The following is a 15,420-nucleotide window of genomic DNA, read 5'->3' as shown; positions in this document are numbered from 1 at the left end:
AGCATTTTTATTATTTATTTATTTTTTACTAGTAATGGCGGCGATCTGCAATTTTTATTGTGACTGCGATATTGCGGCGGACATATCGGACACTTTTGACACATTTTTGGGACCATTCACATTTATACAGCGATCAATGCTATAAAATTGCATTGATTACTGTGTAAATGTGACTGGCAGGGAAGGGGTTAACACTAGGGGGCGCTCGAGGGGTTAATGTATTACCTAAGGAGGTGATTCTAACTGTGGGGGGAGGGGACTGACTGGGGGAGGTGACCGATCGCTGTCCCTATGTACAAGGGACACGCCATCGGTCTCCTCTCCTCTCTGACAGGACGTGGATCTGTGTTTACATGCACAGATCCACGCTCCTGCTCTGTTACCCGGCAATCGCGGGTGCCCGGCGGACATCGCGGCCGCCGGGCACGCGCACCGGGTCCCGAGCGACGCAGCGGGCACGCGCGCGCGCCACCGGCGGCGCGCGCGCGCCCCCTAGTGGCTCGGAAGGCGAGGACGTCATATGACGTCCTCCCAGAACAATAGAAGCCTCGTCCAGCCGTCATATGACGGTGGGCGGTGGCTTAGCGGTTAAAGGAGACATTTCATTAGAAAATTGAAAAGTTCCTTAGAAAACTCCACTTGCCTTTCCCGCCGCAGGGTTTTCTGTGGTAAAACCAACAGACCCAATCTTCACCCTTCACGGTGGGTTCCGTAAACAAACCTTCAGGAACTGGGGACCCTCTGGGAACTCACAATTCTGGACCTGTAATAGCCCCCCGCCAGTAAAACTTTATGGCCTTAATACCAAAAGTACTGGATCCCGGGTCCAGCTCTCTAAAAAGAGAAGCGTTTACAAGCAAAGACCTTGTTTCTTTGGACACAAGGCCAGGGTACTATTCAATTTGGCCTAAAAGACACTTTGAATGGATCCGGCTGCATAGCTAGCCCCAGCAAGGATTGCTCCTGTGGAGCTCAGCACAGCTTCACTCGTGACCAACACCTTAGACACTGGCGAAAAAACTGAGATGCTCCCAGTATGGGAGGGGTTATATAGGGAGGCAACTTCCTGTTTAGGATGTGCCAGTGTCCAGCACCTGAAGGTGGACTATAACCCACATAGTAATTACTATGGCTCTGTGTCCCGTGATGTACGATTAAAGAAATGTATAAACCTGGTTTAGGTGACTTTTCAGATGCTGACACTACTGCTCAGCTAAATTAACAGCCCTTGAAGAAGGAGAAGGAAACAGAAGACAAAAAGAAGACAAGAAAAGGGGAACAGCCCAATACAGAGAGTAAAAAATAAATGCCATGTCGCATTTCCATAAATGTAGATAAAACAAGCACCATATGTAGTGAAGGCCCAGGCTGCAAGTTTCAGCACTTTCACACAATGCAGTATATTAGTAGCAGTGGAATTAAGTCTTCTTACCTGGTTTGTAGGTGTGCTCCAGTTTGGCCACTTGTGGCGTGATCAGCTTCGTCCTCTCTTTTTTGGGGCCCTCACTCAGACTGTCTTGGCTGGCAGAGAGCTTATCCAACTTCTCAAAGTAATTCTGGAGTTTGTAACAAAATTAACACCTGGTTGATATTACAGAAAAAACCCCAGGCAGATCCTCCTCTGTCATACAGGTTACAGCCTAATCCAAATAGGTACATTTATTTATGTCACTTGTATACAAAGAGGACTAGTTATTAATATTGCCTATAAACTCCTTGCAGGAAATCCTTTTCCCCATTACTGACATGCTATCCATTCCTTCACAATGTGTAAAGACAGTCATCCTGGTAGAAGCAGAAATTATGTCACAACAGTTTCCCCATTGAATGGTTATCTGGTGGAGTAGTGATCAAGAAGAAGCAGGCTAGGTGCAAGATGTACAGATCCTCTGCATGGATAAAGCAGAAGCTGGGAGATCCTTGTACTGCAACTGCTCAGGTACAGCTTCCTCTTCAGCAAACAAAACATTGGGTAGCATAGTAGTGACATCGCCAAATTTCACGCCACATCTGGTGAGACTAGGGAGCCAAAGCATCGCACCTTAACATGATACCATCACACTCCAGATAGAATGTGCACTGCTTTTTCCAGGAAGAACACAAAAGGGTATATTTACAGGGTACTGCTTGAGTAAAATTACTATTTTAGATGTTTCCTAAAAGACTCATTTTGAATTTTTTGAGTTCAGGTCTACTTTAATACTTTGCAAAAGGGTTATAACCAAACATCCAAATCCTCATCTGTGTAATGTACCTAAAGTTTTGCCCACTGTCACAAGCTTGGGTATTCCCTACCCCCCTCCAGTCACCAGACCCTGCCATCTTGCCAGATTGTCTAGCTTCTAAATGGACTGGAGAGTGGCAGTGGCTAAGTATGAAGTGGCTAAGTATTGAAGTAGGAGAAAAAATACAAAAAAAAAAAAAAAAAAGGAGGAGGAGGAAGAAGGGTGAAAAGAAGAAGAATCTATGCCCTATCTTCAATAAAAGTACAAACTCAGTTTTAAACCATCTAAAACTTTTGCAGAGTACACCCTTAAACATTCTAAATGCTTTTTGACCCTTCCCCTCAGTCACCTGGTAGTAGAAGTCATCATGGTAGGGGTCTGTACTCTGCAGTTGAAGAAGCTGGATACGACACACCCACTCCTTTTCTCGCTGAAGCATCAAACCAGCATAGGGGTCCCGCCGATGAGGTTCTTTATGTTGGGGGCGAGAAGAATGGTCCCCTCCAGTACCATTCAATCCGCGATGCTGACTGAAGAAAAAACAATCAGTAATGTGAATTACACTCGTGATATATTAATAAAAGTTGCGTCACTTGAAGGATGAATTTAACTCAGATACTTTTGAAAAGCACTGGGTTGCCATGTTGTCATATTGGCTTTCTACTGACACATGTTTTGGGTGTGCAAATAATCAGTTTAAAACTGATCAACAGATGAATTCTTGCTACGAAAAAATAAAATTTAAACCTAAAATAATGAAATTGTATTCCCCTTCAATGCTTTTATTTTATATTTCACCCCAAGTGTAAATATCATACCTTAAAAGTGTATATAAAAACTTAAACCATGAACAAACATTTGGATAAGAAAAAGTATATATATATATATATATATATATATATATATATATATATATATATATATATATATATATATATATATATATATATATATATATATATATATATATATATATATATACACACACACACTCACCGTCCACTTTGTTAGGTACACCTGTTAAATTGCTTGGTAAAACAAATTGCTAATCAGCCAATCACATGGCAGCAATTCAATGCATTTAGGCATCTAGGAGGTGTTGAAGACTTGCTTAAGTTCAAACCGAGCATCAGAATGGGGAAGAAAGGGCATTTAATTGGCTTTGAACGTGACATGGTTATTGGTGCCAGATGGGCTGGTCTGAGTATTTCAAAGACTGCTGATCTACTGGGATTTTCACGCACATCCATCTCTCGGGTTACAGAGAATGTGAAAATCCGAAAGAGAGAAAATGCCTTGTTGATGTGAGAGGGAAATAGGTAGACTGGTTCAAGATGATAGAAAGGCAACAGTAACAAAAAAAAAAAACACTTGTTACAGGTATACCATCTCTGAACGCACAACATATCAAACCTTGAAGCAGATGGGCTATAGCAGCAGAAGACCACACCAGGTGCCACTCCTGGCAGCTAAGAACAGGAAACTGAGGCTACAATTCACACAGGCTCACCAAAATTAGACAGAAGACTGGAAAAATGTTGCCTGCTATGCCAGTTGCTTAGCTAAGAAAGGACAGTTCTGGATACACTGTGGGGGCAGACCAATTCTTTACATAGTCCACCTCAAATGGTACAAGGCTAATAAGCGCTTTGGGGAAGCACACATCTTATCAGGAAGTTTGCAATCTTTTTAGAGGAAAACTTGAATAGTGTGTGCAATGTAAACATCTTTGCTCACTTAGGGGCTCTAAAAGACGCAAGACTAAAAACTGCACCAGTAGAAGCCACATGCTAATCCTCTAGTTTCAGAGTGGTGAGCACCACAGTGATAAGAGCTGAAACGGTCTCTCACTTTTTTTATTAATAGAAGACCGACTCCTCCAAGAGAAGTTTGTTGGGCAAAAATGGGTGAGACTCAGAATCAGACAAAGCCTTTGCAGCCGATGACTCAGAAGCCACTACAAGCCGTTGGTAAATCAAATACAGAATCTGCACATCAATGCACTGAGGGCACAAGTTCTGTCCCTACAAGGGAATGCGATGACAGCATGTTTGATGCCTCTGCAGTCCAGAGTCAGTAAATAAATGGCTAATTTGAGTCATAAAATTTTACTTGACTATAATAAAAACCTCAGCTGAATGGGCAGAGGAAACAGCCAAACCTAATGGAGCAAAACAAGACCCTGAAGACAGAATAGAATCTAGGGGCAGAGGGCAACAGGATTCCAGGCTGCATCAGCAGGTGTGCTGCAAACAGTCCCAGCACCATTAAAGTGTTAGCTGGGGGTGCCTTTTACAGCAGGACTTACTAACATGGCAGATAATGAGGAAAGAGGAGGGTTTTTGTCATGAACAGAAGCCGAGCAGTAATTATATTACAAAAGTAACCTGGACTTTTGTAGTTACAGCGAACTCCATAGAGGAATACAACTGGTGCCACAGGTTTGCTTAGAACTTGATTTTGAGGTCCCTTGACACTTGTTGAACCCTTTGAAGGTATGTGCAGGGACTACTAGGTGCCTGTCCCTTTACTGGTTTGCTTACAAAGTTTTTTTCTCCAAATATGGGATTTCTTTCATAGAATACAAAGCTCGTTGCGAATGGCTGAGCAGCCCGACTATTTTGTTCTGGAAGCGGAACAGGAAGCTCCCTTCCTGCTGCTAAAACACACGCACTATATACAGCTAAGGCTGCATACAGTTTACACAGTGCAATCAGTTGGTTCATCTGTTAGAGAAACAAATAGTTCATTTTGACCACCTTGGACAAAATGAACTATTTAAATTAACTATTTAAAAAACCTAGGGATCTACTTAAAATTCCAGCCAGAAGTTTTCGGGTTGTTTGAGGGAGCATAACCTGAAACAAGGTTAGAATTGCTATCTAGTTTTTATTTCTGTGTCCTAAATGAGAAGCTTTCCCCTTACTTCCTGTCCTGGTGAAAGAGGGTTCGCAGGACAGAAAGCAATGACAAATTTCCTCAATTGCGGCAGAGAGTAACAAACATTTCCACTACAGTTGAAAAGGGTTAGATCTGGAAAGTTTATTTTTTTGGGTATTGGTTATTTTCCTGTCCAGTGACCCCTGGATCTCTTATTTCATGAATTCTTGGGGTCACAAGGTGTCACTGCAGCAAACAATGAAAGGAAATATTTCCAGTGTAATCACATTAAAAAGTTTTCAGAAGAAACCCTTCTCACTCTACCCAAAAAAGGTATTGGCTATACATACACTAAGTTTTCAAACAAAAGAAACCATTAATGTAACTACATGGCAGCCAGGACAAGGACTCACTTGCGGTTCTGCTGGCGTTGATAAAGCAGGCGCCTGTGTTGCGGATGAAGGTGAGTCGTGTCTGGGAGGAACGGAAGGGGCTGCCTTTGCGGTTGTTGCTGTGAAGACCTGTAAGGGAAGAATGCCAAAGTGACATTACAATTGTTCAGTGCGTCTACAAGCTGCTTCCTCCCATCTTCCCTGAAATTTCTCACCTCAAGTTTTTGAGATGAGCTCCCGGTGCAGCTGTGGGGGGAACACCAAAGAAAGGCCGAAACCCTCCAGCTCCTGGGGTCACCATAGGCCCCACATGACCCTGTAGAAGCTTAGGAGTAACACCAGCTATAGGTCCGTGGAGGCCAGTAGTACGGGCAAACTGGCTAGGTGACATCCGGCCTGCGGCTGCCTAAAGGATGACAAAACAAAATAATGGGAAATCTCAAAATGCCAAAATGTACAAACAAACAGAGAAAATCAGATCATGGATTAAAAAAAAAATAAAAATAAAATAAAGTTCAGTTATTTAGGGGGGCTGGGAAACTTTTTAATTTATATTTATTCGCTCGCATATCAGGGCATATCTTTTCTTTATATCCACTGTATCTATCTGTACACACATACACTTTAAATCTACAAGTCCATAGCTATCTACCCATGCATACACACAATATTTTTAGTTGCCATAAAAGGAAAGCTTTATTATCCCTTTGACACTTCATTGTGACATGGGTGGGATGGGGCAGTGGCATAGCTTAACATTAAGATAGGAGCAGTTTGAGTTGATGAGATAACAAATTAGAGCAACTGTGAAAACTCCAAATGAAATTGCATTTGTTTACATCAGTATTTGTCCAGATAATCTGCCATAATTATTGGAAGCCAAGGATAAATCTGAGAAGAAAATTGCCCAGCTCCGCTAAACCACAGCTCCGTAGCTAGCAACAAGGAACAGACAAGAGGGCAGGGATACTCTGTGTCCTGTAATGTACTCCAAGAAAAAGATTTTAAAACATAAACCAAAAATGTTAACATTTCTTAATTGTTCATCACAGCACTTTATATTCATGACTACTTGGAATGTCCCAAAGCACTGAACATGAGGGGTGGGCAGCATAGCAACAAGGCCACCATGCCCAAAACACAAAAACAGAAAAGGGGGCCCACCTTTCAAAGCCATCTGCAAGACCTTCTGCCAAAAACTGGTGTCTGCAGAGGTGAGAACATCCAACTAGTAGAACTTTGTAAACTTGCCAACAGAAGACCAGGTAGCAGCCAAACTTGGACAGAAGCCTGATGACACTCCTGGTGGAATGGGATGGGAAAGGAGGAACCATGCCGATGATACTATAGGCTTAAAGTGTTACTAGACCCACAACAGTAAAAATCAGTCTGTATATGCAGTAAAGCATGCTTGTTATACTCATTGTGGAACCTAAGGGGGTTAATCCTCTGCATTGTGTAAAAAGGCTGCTTGATCTTGCATGCACAGATCCCCTCCATGCACTGTCCCCCTGGACAAGTCCAGATAAGAATGAGCCTTTGGAGTCAGGCTGCACATGCTCAGTTTGGTATGTATTGCTAGAGAGGTTTTATTTTTTCTTGGGAGAGTGCATGTGAGATCAGCACAGGGCCGATCAGCACGTACAGACATGTCCAGGCAGCGGGCCAGGAGCCCTGCATCCTCATAGGACAGCTCAGTGCAGTATGAAAACGGCCCACAATTTTCACCAGGAACTGATAGAAATCACAAGACTGCTATATACTGCTGATGAGAAAAGGTATTTAGCGGTTTATATTTACTAAAATAATTGCATTTCCATGTTCTGTGTAATGTGGGAGACCAGATATGGTAAATGCAGGTTCTGGGTTTAGTAACACTTTAAGAAATTAGCACCTAAAAAAAGTAGCCTGAACCTTGCTAGAACCCTCTAGAACAAACAGTGAATTAAACTCCCAAAAAAAAAAAAAAAAAAAAAAAAACACAATGCCTGTCCTAATTCAGCAGGAACTAAGAAATCACCTTAGGAAGAAAAGGAGGACCAAGCCCTCAAACCAACTTTATCCTGATTAAAAAAAAAAAAAATAAAAAAAAAAAAAAAAAAAGCTCCTTACAGAAAAGCAGCCAACTTCAAGACCCTTCAAACTGAAGCAATGGCTACCAAAACTATGGGTTGCAACTTGGACACAAATTTGGCTTTGTCTAGCGATAATGGACAAGGTGTTGCATTGTATAACATTTAGGTACGACTGTCATGCAACTTTTGAGGGTTAACATTGAAGTCTATGGCCCTCAAATTGCATTAAAGTCAGACCAAAGTAGTGCATGAACTACCGGATTTATTGGTGTATAACACGCACCTTAACTTTCAGGAAAGTTTCAGGAAAAAAACTTAAATTTTAAATAAAGGACTTTTAAGCAAAATAAGGGTCAGTGCCCATCAATGCAGCCTCTAATATGCCCATCATAGCAGCCTGTTTAGTGCCCTTCTGCAGCCTCTATCATGCCCATCATTGCAGCCTGCTTAGTGTCCATCTACAGTAGGGCTGCAACTAATGATTATTTTCATAATCGATTAGTTGACCGATTAATCGAAACAATCTTAAAAAAGTGTGGTGTATACTTTAATATGTAAAGTTAAAAAAAGGCTTATTCTATTCTTAAAAATCTATATGCAATGGTAAATATAAATAACCAACTATATGGTTGGGGAGCAAAATCTCTAATCCACTCTGAGAATAACAGACAGAAGGGATATACTGTATATACTTATTGGAGGTCAAATCTGGTAAATATCATCAGACTCCGATCACATTTTTTATTTAGACCCCTTTCACACTGGGGCTCATGTAATGTGCCCTGCCCCCACATAATGTGGCTTGCCTCCATGTAAAAGTTTACTTTAAATGTAATTGTAATGCCTTCTATTACCTCCAGTCTATCAGCCTCCACCTTCTCTGGGTTCAGATGCTCATCTTCCATGCACAGAGTCTTTAAAGTCATTTTTTTTTAAACTTTCCTGTATATACTGCCACTGGTATACCCTTTGCACTTCCTTCCTGAACATACTGCTACTGTCATAAACATTACATTATTCTCCTACACATACTGCCAGTGTTGTACATCCACATTCCTTTTCTGTATATACTGTACACTGTTTGATTTGACAATGGCATGCACACGCAGGAGAGGATTGCTGGTCGGGTAGGACAGCCGACGGCATGTATAGAAGAGGAAAGCAGAGGGTATGACAGCAAGTAGAGTTTATATAAGAACAGTGACTGTGGAAGTAAGGGGAATGTGTGCAGGAGAAGAGTGTAGCGTGCAAAGGAGTGTGGCGGGTATGACAGCAGCCAATTTGTACAGGAAAGGAGTGCAGAGGTTTTGACATGAAGCAGAATGTGCAGGAGAGGAGTATATAGGGTATGACATGGAGCAGTATGTGGAGGAAAGAAGTGAACACGGTGAGCCAATATGTAGTATTTACAAGAAAGGAGTGGACAGTATGCAAGGAGGAGGAACAAGGGGGTAAAAAGCCAGACAGTATGTGCAGGAGAGAGGTTTAGAGTTTGGAGGGTCTGAAATAAGACAAATTTTGAAGAGAAAGAGTGCAAAGGGTTATAATGGTTGGTAGAATGTATAGGAGAGAAGTGCAGAGGGTTTGGCATGGGGTAGTATGTAGAGGAATGCGGAGGATATGAGAGCAGACATTATGTACAGGAAAGATGTGCAGAGGGTCTGACTTGGGGCAGTATTTGAAGGAGAGGAGTATGCAAAATATGAAGGCAGGCAGTATATACAGGAGAGGAGTGCATAAGGTCAATATGGGGCAGTATAAAGTAAAGTGAACAGAAGTGCAGAGGCAATGACAGTACACAGTATTTACAGAAGACTGTGGAGGGTGTCGTGGCGGGAAATATGTACTGGAAAGCAGTACGGAGAGCATGATAATGGGCATTAGGTGGAGAAGAGTAAAGAGAAGGGTCTGATGATGGGCAATATGTGCAGAAGAGGCGTCCAAAGGGTTTGATAGGATGCAGCATGTGCAAAAAAAAAAAAAACTGGGGAGGGCATAAACATTAGCTTTTTTGTTTCCTGCATATTTGTCACACTTAAATGATTCAGATCCTCAAACATATTGTAATACTACACAAAGATAAGCCGCGTAAATACAAAATGCAGTTTTTAAATTATGATTTTATTTATTAAGGAAAAAAAAGCTGTCCAAAGCTACCTAGCCCTATGTGAAAGTCATTTAATCAGACTTGGCTTTGGTTGTTGGGGTTAATGGGAGTGGCAAAGTGTGGGGTCTGTGCTACGAGTGGGAATGGCCTTCATACTGTAAATAGGAGTGGAAGAGGGTGAGGTGGGCAAGAGGCTGGATGGGGGCAGTGACTGCAAAGTTTCAGATAAGTGCGATGTGCAGTGCTGCACTGTGTCCTACTGGTGTTTTGCATCTGAGGAACCACAAACAGGCACAGTGTTACATGTTCGCTTGTTTCCATTCCCTCATAGCAAACAACGCAGGAGATTATACATATATGGGTTTTTTGGTGCCGAAACCGATACCGAAAATAAATCTTCCTTGATCCCGATACCGAAACAACACCGATACCGAAAGTGACTGTTTTTAGAAATATTTTTATACAGAAGATGGTCAGAGACTGGGGACATGGTACAGGAGATGGTCAGAGACCGGGGACATGGTACAGGAGATGGTCAGAGACCGGGGACATGGTACAGGAGATGGTCAGAGACCGGGGACATGGTACAGGAGATGGTCAGAGACCGGGGACATGGTACAAGAGATCAATGCAGCCTCGCCAGCGTCCCCAGTAGTGCAGCCAGCGTCCCCAGTAGTGCAGCCAGTGAAGGGAGAGGAGAGCCGCCGCCGACTGTTTGATTACAGCGCCGGGAACATCACAGCTTTCAATTCAATAGCTGTGTGTTCCCCGCTGTGCGCCGTCACATACAGCGCCCCCCTTGTCCGGGCACTTTGATAGACAGATCACCCGTCCCATTGGAGCCAGTGTCCCCATTGCAGCCAGAGTCCCCATTGGATGGGTGATCTGTCTATCAAAGTGCCCGGACAAGGGGGAGGGGCTGTATGTGACGGCGCGCAGCGGGGAACACACAGCTATTGAAATGAAAGCTGTGATGTTCCCGGCGCTGTAATCAAACAGGCGGTGGCGGCTCTCCTCTCTTCTACGATATAGGAAGCCCCCCTAATAGGCGGCACCAGGGGTGGGGGCAGAGCCCCGCCCCATTTTCGGCGCCAGTATCAGTAAGAATTCTCTTTCGGCTTTTTGCCGAAAGGGCCATTTTCGGCCGATATGTTTCGGCGACCGAAATTTCGGTGCATCCTTAATAAATAAATATCTATATATCCACACACACACACACACACACACACACACACACACACAGAGATGTATGGTGCAAACTTTTTTTTTTTTTTTTGAATTGCTTACACTTTAAAAAGCAACATGACAATAGAGAAGTATGTGGGTTCACATACTTCTTTCTGAATATTATAGATACCTGTCTTAACCATTTATTTTAAGGGTCACGGACTGAGAACAAGTCAATGGAGGCAGAACCCTTGCTAAACATTCTGGATTAATTCAATCAGAAAGTTAGACAAAAAGTGAGCAAGACTGCTAAGAACCAGGAGAAGCATTTTCAGGAGAGTTGTACATCAGCAGCCTTCGCACTTCTAATGGCAGGATCCATTTAAACAGTAAAGCAAGACGAAGTTTACCTGTGCTCCTCCCAGGAGCTGTGCACGCTGAAGTGGGGAGAGGGCGGAAGGGAACTGGTGTCTCAAAAGCGCTGCTGGGTTATTCTGTGGAGATAAAAACATAAAACTAGGGTCTAACAAGCATCTATATGCCAGGAGAGACAATTGACAAAAACAATGCAAAACAAGAGGCACGAGCAACTTTAAAGCATGTAAAGCAAAAACTGTGTTTCATTTTTGATAGTGTGATGAATGGTTAAAGCCCCTGCCAGGGTTATTTTGCTATATGTATGCCATTGGAGAGGTTTCCCTTCATTTTCTGCCCTGTAGACACAGCTGGAAGAAAGCTCTAGAAAGTGAGGAAAATCCCCTCTTTGGACCAAGTTCACACTGATGCAATGTCAGAGACTGGATGTGATTCGCACTACACTGCAGTGAAAATTACATGCGATCTCTATGCGATGCGATTTCAGCCATAAAGATCGTATGGCTGAATTTGCATCAAACTCGCAAGGACCCTTTTTTTTGTCAGCAGCACAATTGGATCACATGGGTGTTCACACCCATGTGATCCAATCCCTGTCCAAGTTTGCAGATCGCACTGCGATATGTGAATTGATTTGGGGGTGTCATTAACTTTTACCTGACTCTTCCAGCAGTTTGCATAGAGCAGTATGAACTGCCGCCAGGAAACATGCGATGCAGGAACCCACAGTGAATTCGCAGGGTTCCAGCAGTGTGAACCGGCCTTTAGTTGTCACCAGAACAAGTGTCCCAATTGAAAGATTTTCTCTCTAGTCCTGTTCTTAAGTAACGTAAATTTTTTTTGATCTTCGTACACTTTCAGTCCCACTTACAAAGGGTGAATTTCCCCAACAGGGACACAAACGGCATTAAAAACCCTTTCAGGGGTACTACCCTCAAGTTTTAAAAAAAAGTTTTGGCTTTAGGTGCCCTTTAATACATTAGAGACAAAAACTAATCCAGCCATTGCATCTACAAATTGGTAAGTTGCAATACAATAAATGTTTGCTTTTGGGTTTAATACTATAGATAGAGAGATCTGCACAGATCGCCACTGCCCTAAACCTGTAACACACCCCGCGGCTAACAACAACGTACTAAGGAGGACTGCTTAATGCAGGATCCAGTGCCTGAAACAACTTCACGGCTGGCCTTGCATCTTCCAGTATTTTGTCAGGGACTGGGTATGGTGCCCATCGATATGCTTAGGGTACCAGTGTGAAAGCTGCTTAAGTAGCAAGAAGGGCCAGTATGTAGCCAAGTTTAAGCTTTAAAAAAAAAAAAAAAAAAAAAATATATATAGAGAGAGTTAGGCCTCTTTCACATGAACGATCCGTTCAGGTCCACCTGTCAGTTTTTTAGGCGGACCTAACGGACCCTCCATAGACCTCTATGGAGCGTTGGATGTCAGCGGTGACATGTCCGCTGACATCCGACCCGCTCCGATCCGAAAAAGTGTAACGGAGGAAAAACCTACCTTTCCATGCGTTTTTGGATCGGATGACGACGGACAGTACGGTCCGTTGTCATCCGATCCCCCATAGGGGAGAGCGGTGCTCTGACAGGTCCGTCGCTGCACAGTGAGCAGCAATGGACCTGTCATCTGACTGCTCAGCAGGGACCGGCGGAGTGATCCCCGCTGAGCAAGCGGATTTTCACGGGGCGGATCATCACGGATCAGCCCCGTGTGAAAGGACCCTTAGGTACCAGGTAACTCTTTTTCTAAGATGTCTTCCAGGGCAGCATCTGAGAGATAGGCTTCTCCTCCCTGAAACAGGAAACACATTAGTCCACCATTATAAATTTCACAGTCTTAACTGCGTGCCTCAGTTGTATTAAAGCACTGAAGGAAATCTCAGTTAGTTGAAAAGCTCCCCCATTGTACCTGGTATTTGTCGTTTCAAGGGTGGGAACTAGTGCTGCCCTGGAAGACTTCTTAGAAAAAAAGAGTTACCAGGTACCCAACTATTTTCTCGAATCGTCTTCCAGGGCAGCATCTGAGAGGATGTATCAAGCAATACTTACTAGGGTGGGGATAGAGACTGGAGCACCTTGCGACCAAAATGCCTGGTCTTGGTCATACAGCTGGTCTATACGGTAGTGCTTTGCGAAGGTACTGAAGCTCGAGCATGTCGCTGCCCTGCAGATCTGCTCCGGAGTTGCCCCAGCTTTCTCTGCGACCGAGGTTGCCCAGGCTCTGTGTCCTCTGATCCCGTTTGGCGGAGTGAGGTTTTGTGCCTCCTAGGTCATCTGAATGGCCATTCTTATCCATCTGCTGATGGTATTCTTGGAAGCCTGTTTCCCTTTGTTGACTCCTGCGTAAAGGACAAAAAGGGAGGTCGTTCTTCGCCACTCCTTTGTTCTTTCGAAGTATGTTATGAGTGTGTTTCTTACATCAAGTTTGTTGTAAGTGTCTCTTTTTTTCGCTATTCATAGTTTTTGGAAGCGAAGGTATGATGATATTTTGGGTTCTATGGAATGTCGAGGAGACCTTGGGTAGAAAGGCCGGGTCTGGAGAGAGAATTATTTTGTCTAATTGTATTAGGCAGTATGGTTCCATTATAGACAGAGCTTGGATTTCACTCACTCTTCTGGCTGATACTAGGGCCACAAGAAGTGCAGTCTTTAGAGTGAGTTTTTGTCTGAGCTATCTTCCAATGGTTCAAATGGAGGGGAAAGAAATCCTCTAAGCACTGTGGCCATGTCACAAAGTAGGGGTTCTATTAATTTTGACTGGTCTAGCTCTTTAAGCGACATTAGGAATCGCTTTATCAGTGGGTAATCTGCTAGTCTGTTGTCCATGAACGAGGAGAGTGCTGCAACTTGTACCTTTAGCGTGCCTGGAGAGATATTTTTGTCTGCTCCATCTTGTAGGAAATCCAGGATTGTTGGGATTATTCCTCTGTTGGAAATTGGTTTGTTTCGGTTCCAAGAGACAAACCTTTTCCTCACTTTCTCGTAGATTGCCCTAGTCACGGGCTTCCTGCTGTTTAGGATGGTATTGATTACGTTGTCTAACAGTCCTTTGTTCTGAAGTCTTACCCTTTCAGTAACCAAGCCGAAAGCTTCAGGATTCTGTGATTCGGGTGGTTGATTGGGCCTTGTGACAGGAGATCTGGCCGGTCCGTCAGTGTCAGCTGAGGTTGGATGCTGAGGTTTTTCAAGTGGCTGAACCATGCCCTTTGGGGCCAGTACGGTGTTATTAGTATCACCGTTGCTCTCTCTGCCTTTATTTTTTGAATTACCCTTGGTATTATAGCAGTTGGAGGGAATGCATAGCATAGTCGCCATCCCCAGCTTTGGTTGAAGCCATCTACTCCGCTGTTGCCATCTGTGGGGTCAAGCGAGAAGAATGTTGGAGATTTTGTATTCGCTCTGGAGGCGAATAGATCTACCTTGGGTACTCCCCACTTTTGAGTGATTTCTGCAAAGATTGTTTGGTTCAGTGACCACTCTGTCCGTTTTATGATTTTCCGGCTCAGGAAGTCTGCCAGCGTATTGTCTGTTCCTTTCAGATGAATACCTGATATTGACTTTATGTTTTATTCTGCCCATAGTAGGATTGTCTCCGTCAGCTTCATCAAGCTTCGGGACTTTGTCCCACCTTGCCTGTTTAGGTATGCCACAGTTGTGGCGTTGCCGATTGCACCTTTACGTCTCTCCCCTGTATCACTGGTTTGAACGCTTTTAATGCTTCCCCCACAGCTTTCAGCTCTCTCATGTTTGAGGAGGCTTGGGACCATTTGGAGGTCAATTTTGCCTGTGAGCAGAGGCCCTCCATGTGTGCTCCCCAGCCTAGGGCGCTTGCATTGGTGGTGATCCTGATCGGATTGAGCCCATTTGCGCCCTTTGATGTATCGAAGCGGATTGAGCCACCATTGGAGTGCTTGACTGAGGTCTGAATCAGAATGTACCTGTCTAGGTATAAGTGGCTGCCATCCCACTGGGACAGAATGTAGTTCTGTAGAGGTCTCATGTGGATCTATGCCCAGGTGATAGCTGGAATAGAAGACGTCCTCAGCCCTAGTACGGCCATTCCTTGTCCGATTGTTATGGTGTTGGTCTCTCTTAGGGAGGTTACTGCCTGTGTGATTTTTTTCATTCTTTTCTTCCGTTAGGAAGGTGTTCGTTAATCTGGAGTCCAGTACATAGCCCAAATAT

General features: G+C 43.7%; 1 protein-coding gene across 1 annotated transcript in view; it reads right to left on the bottom strand.

The window, feature by feature from the left end:
• Positions 1–15,420, bottom strand: part of PATL1 (PAT1 homolog 1, processing body mRNA decay factor) — a 119,443-nt gene that overhangs the window by 54,195 nt on the left and 49,828 nt on the right. The window contains exons 7-11 of the mRNA XM_073597032.1: positions 11,257–11,340; positions 5,713–5,903; positions 5,519–5,626; positions 2,575–2,755; positions 1,433–1,556 (exon numbers count right to left, since the gene is read on the bottom strand). Coding sequence (XP_073453133.1) covers positions 1,433–1,556; positions 2,575–2,755; positions 5,519–5,626; positions 5,713–5,903; positions 11,257–11,340 — 688 coding nt within the window. The remainder of the gene's footprint in view (positions 1–1,432; positions 1,557–2,574; positions 2,756–5,518; positions 5,627–5,712; positions 5,904–11,256; positions 11,341–15,420) is intronic.

Source organism: Aquarana catesbeiana, linkage group LG08, assembly GCF_042186555.1.
Source record: "Aquarana catesbeiana isolate 2022-GZ linkage group LG08, ASM4218655v1, whole genome shotgun sequence".
Lineage (NCBI taxonomy): Eukaryota > Metazoa > Chordata > Amphibia > Anura > Ranidae > Aquarana > Aquarana catesbeiana.
This window is presented reverse-complemented; position numbering and strand designations above follow the sequence as displayed.